Source organism: Quercus suber, unplaced genomic scaffold (assembly GCF_002906115.3).
Source record: "Quercus suber isolate HL8 unplaced genomic scaffold, Cork oak 2.0 scaffold_74, whole genome shotgun sequence".
Taxonomy (NCBI): Eukaryota; Viridiplantae; Streptophyta; class Magnoliopsida; order Fagales; family Fagaceae; genus Quercus; species Quercus suber.
In genome coordinates, this window is record NW_027069539.1 from 295,820 (window position 1) to 299,536 (window position 3,717).

The 3,717-nt window shown below is 37.7% G+C and overlaps 1 protein-coding gene across 5 annotated transcripts; it reads right to left on the minus strand.

The window, feature by feature from the left end:
* Positions 1-753: 753 nt before the first annotated feature.
* LOC112038801 (uncharacterized) lies at positions 754-2,502 on the minus strand. 5 transcript variants are annotated; one of them, XR_010628943.1, is made up of 3 exons: positions 1,888-2,502; positions 1,724-1,790; positions 754-1,635 (listed from the first exon to the last, which is right to left on the minus strand). XR_010628943.1 is itself a non-coding variant. In XM_065773370.1 (3 exons), the coding sequence occupies exons 1-3, from the start codon at positions 2,236-2,238 to the stop codon at positions 1,067-1,069; spliced, it is 480 nt and encodes a 159-aa protein (XP_065629442.1). In that variant the 5' UTR covers positions 2,239-2,502; the 3' UTR covers positions 754-1,066. The 5 variants fall into 5 exon arrangements, 2 of the variants coding, with proteins under 2 accessions (XP_065629442.1, XP_023927426.2); XM_065773370.1 differs by lacking the exon at positions 1,724-1,790 and having other exon boundaries at positions 754-1,157; positions 1,438-1,475; XR_010628944.1 differs by lacking the exon at positions 1,724-1,790.
* Positions 2,503-3,717: the final 1,215 nt, after the last annotated feature.

The following is a 3,717-nucleotide window of genomic DNA, read 5'->3' on the forward strand; positions in this document are numbered from 1 at the left end:
CACAAAAAAAAAAAAAAAAAAAAAAAAAAAAAAAAAAAAAAAAAACTCATTAGTCTAAACCATATGAAAGCACAAAAGAAACCCATTAGTCTAAATCATCAGCCTCGGCTTCCGTGCCAGCAGCAGCATGGAAAACCCCCTCTCTAGGAAAAACCTTGTTGCAGTTCAAATCTGGCAGTCACTTACCCGAGAAAGTCTTCAAACCCTTTCATTGAATTTCAAAGAAAAGTGTTTTTTTTTTTTTTTTCAGTTGTTGACAAACCACTTTCTATTTAAGGATAAATTAGAGCATTCAGGAAGAGAGAGAGAGAAAGGATCAGATTTTAGAACGATCATATTAATCAATAAACTTCATGCCACAAATTTCAGAGGAGAAACATAGAGACTAAATGAAAAATCTTTTAAAACATCAGGAAGATGAAAATTAATTCAAGTCTGTATACATTTGAAAGGATATTCCACACCAATTAGAATAAAAAACCAAGAAAGGCATTCAAAATTACACAAAATTTCTAGTTAATAAAAATCAATAACATTCAAGAACCAGGAAATTCCAAAAAGCAAGACCAAAGAAAATCCAAAAAGAAGTTTTCCATTACAAATAAGAACCAAATCTACAGAAACTTGCAATTCAATTCAAACAAATCACAACCAAAAAAAAAAAAAACCCATTAGTCTAAACCATATGAAAGCACAAAAAAACCCATTAGCCTTCCTCTCTAACGGGCATCATCAGCCAGCGGCTGCACGGAAAACCCCCTCACCAGATTTTTTTGGGGAAAATCTTTTGAATACATCCCATGTAAGACGGCCCTGCTCTTTTGTGCATTTTGAATGTATTTATTACTTATCCAGGAAAAAAAAATTAAAAGATATAGCTGAGACTCAAAACAGCAGGAGAATTTTCAAGATTAACAATAAAAAAACAGCTACAAGGACCATGGAGATGGGAAAAAAAGTAACAGGAAAAAAAATAACAATATAAAGCCAAAAACATCCAACAATGAAAATTTGTTGACAAGATAAAGGTAGCCATACAGCTACACAAAGATGATTTTATTATTCCTCATCTCAGAAAATCATGTGATTTTCTCAATTCCTGTTGCCACAATAAAATCAGGAAGCTGAAATGGCTGTTTCTCAAGACCACGCTTGCCCTGCAAAAAAGTAGACACAAGTAATTGCACTAGCAAAATAGAATGATAATTCTGCAAGAGTAAAAAACTTTCAAATTTAAGAGGAATTCAGCCCGAGCATTAAGCACAATGTTAAGTCATCTGTAAATTCAAAGTAGATTACTTAGCAACTCAAATGTAAACAAATCCCCAACATATATCATGCAAATCTACTCTGTTATAAAACTAAAAAAATTAAATTTCCCCACAGTAGCAAATACATGAACAAAGAAATCATTTAAGGGTGCCCATTGCCAAACACCTATAAGTCCATTCTCCGTGATTGTCACAGCAGCTCCCCTGCAAGAACCAAATATATACATATAAGAGAAACCTTATCAGCTTGATCTTTCTACACCCTATTCTATAAATCCCACAAGTTCACTATTTCCACAAGTCATGCATGCGCATTTTAATTTTTAACCAACAACTTCGGGTCTGCAGAGGTTGCATCCCACACCTGGAAATGAATAAAATATATGTAAGCACAGGACAATAACGAGAAGAATAAGAAGAAGAAACAACAAAGCACAAGCAAATATCCGTACCTCAACAACATCACAAAGAAAAACTCCATGCTCCACTCAATTCAACACACATAAACCCTAACTTCAACTATCAAAAACCAAAATCCACTAAACATTAAGCAAACTTTGCTATCACAGATTCCTATATCCCATACAAACGAAATCACACAAAAAAAAAAAAAAACCTGTTGAGGATCGTTGGAATCATCGTCATTAGCGTCGCTGGAGGGGGCTTGGGAGGCCTTGGAGTTCTTCTTCTGCTTACAGCAGCGGCACCGTCGCCATTCAGTATCGCCGGACTTCTTGGTGGGGTTAGGGTTATGGTTAGGGTTAGAGGACAGATCTCCATTGGCAATGGCGCCACTGGAGGGGGCTTGGGAGGCCTTGGAGTTCTTCTTCTGCTTACGGCAGTGGCGGCGACGTCGCCGTTCGGTATCGCGAGACTTCTTGGTGCGGTTAGGGTTAGGGTTAGGGTTAGAGGACAGATCTCCATTGGCAACGGCGCCGTTGGAGAGTAGTAGAGTTTCCGCAGCCATAATTATAACTTCCTTCCTCTCCTCGCTTCACTCCAGATCAGAGAAACGTAGAAGATGAATTTGAAGAGAGAGAGGATCAGATTTTCATTTTCTGGGGAAAATCTTTGAACCCGTTTCCTTGAAATGAATCTGGTAAGGAAAAGTAAAACCACTTTCTTGAGGGAAAATTTCCTGCGTTTGAAGATGAAGATGGGTTGGGTTATCTGATAAAGCGCGAGAGCATTTTTTCAGAGAGAAAAAGAAAAGTGAAGAAAGGAAAGTGAGACTGAGAGAGAGAAATAGAAATGACTAGCCCTTTTATATATTAGAATTCAATTAGGCAAAAATGCAAAACTGACCCTGTAATTTTTACTCTTTTTCATTTCAATTTTCTAACTTTCAGTTTTGTCAATTTAGGCTGCGTTTGAATTGGGAGTAAATCATTTTCGGAAATGATTTTCGACATTTTTGCGTGTTTGGGTGTTCCGAAAAATTCTATTTTCCGAAAAATCACTTCCAAATTTTCCGTTACCCAACGGAAATCAATTTCAGTTCCTATTTTCACTTCAAAGTGTTTAGAATTTTCCGGAAAATCACTTCCAAATTTTCCGTTACCCAACGGAAATCAATTTCAGTTCCTATTTTCACTTCAAAGTGTTTCCGGAAAAAATTGAGAGAGAGAGAGAGAAAGGAAGGAAGAAACAGAGAGAGAGGAAGGAAGAAACGGAGCGACCCACGAAGACCCATGACCCACCGCCACTAGTTGTCGACCCACGAAGACCCACGACCCACCGATCTTCGACCCAGACCCAGACCGAGACCGATGACCCATCGCCTTCGACCGACGAACCATCGCGTTCGACCTTCGACTTCAAACCATCGCCTTCAACCTCGACTTCGAACCATCGCCCTCGATCTCATCAACCTTCGGCGCTCTTCGCACCGGCGAGTCGCACCGCGCCGCGCCGCGCCGTCGATCGTCGTCTTCCTCGATCTCTCAGTTTTTTTTTTTTTTAAGTTTGATTGTTGTTTTTGTTTTTTTTTTAAGAACTGATTGTTGTTGTTGTGGTTGTTGTGTTGTGGTTGTTGTGTTGTTGTTGCCGGAATTTGGTGTTGTTGTTGTTGTGTTGTTGCTGGAATTTGTTGCCAGAATTTATTGTTGTCGTTGTTGTTGTTGTTGTTGTGTTGTGTTTTTATTGCTGGAATTTGTTGTTGAATTGGTTGTGATGTTGAAATTTTTTGTAATAAAATTTGTTTGGATGCTGAGAAAATGTGAAAAATTTTCCGGAAAATAGCATTTTTAGAATACATCCAAACACATGAAAATATTTTCCACAACAATTTTCATAATTCAACCAAACACTTAAAAATATTTTCCTTTTCCGGAAAATAACATTTCCGGAAAATATGTATTTTCCGAAAAACGTTTTACACGAAACAAACATAGCCTTAGTCTTCTAACTTTCAATTTTTGTCAATGCAGGATTTCTTTAAGGCTGC

Coding starts and splice junctions, on each gene's coding strand:
- LOC112038801 (XM_065773370.1), bottom strand. CDS start 2,238: ATGGCTGCGGAAACTCTACTACTCTCCAACGGCGCCGTTGCCAATGGA. Junction 1,476..1,887: donor ATTCCAACGATCCTCAACAG/GTTTTTTTTTTT, acceptor TGGTTCTTGCAG/GGGAGCTGCTGTGACAATCA. Junction 1,158..1,437: donor CACGGAGAATGGACTTATAG/GTGTTTGGCAAT, acceptor ACTTTTTTGCAG/GGCAAGCGTGGTCTTGAGAA.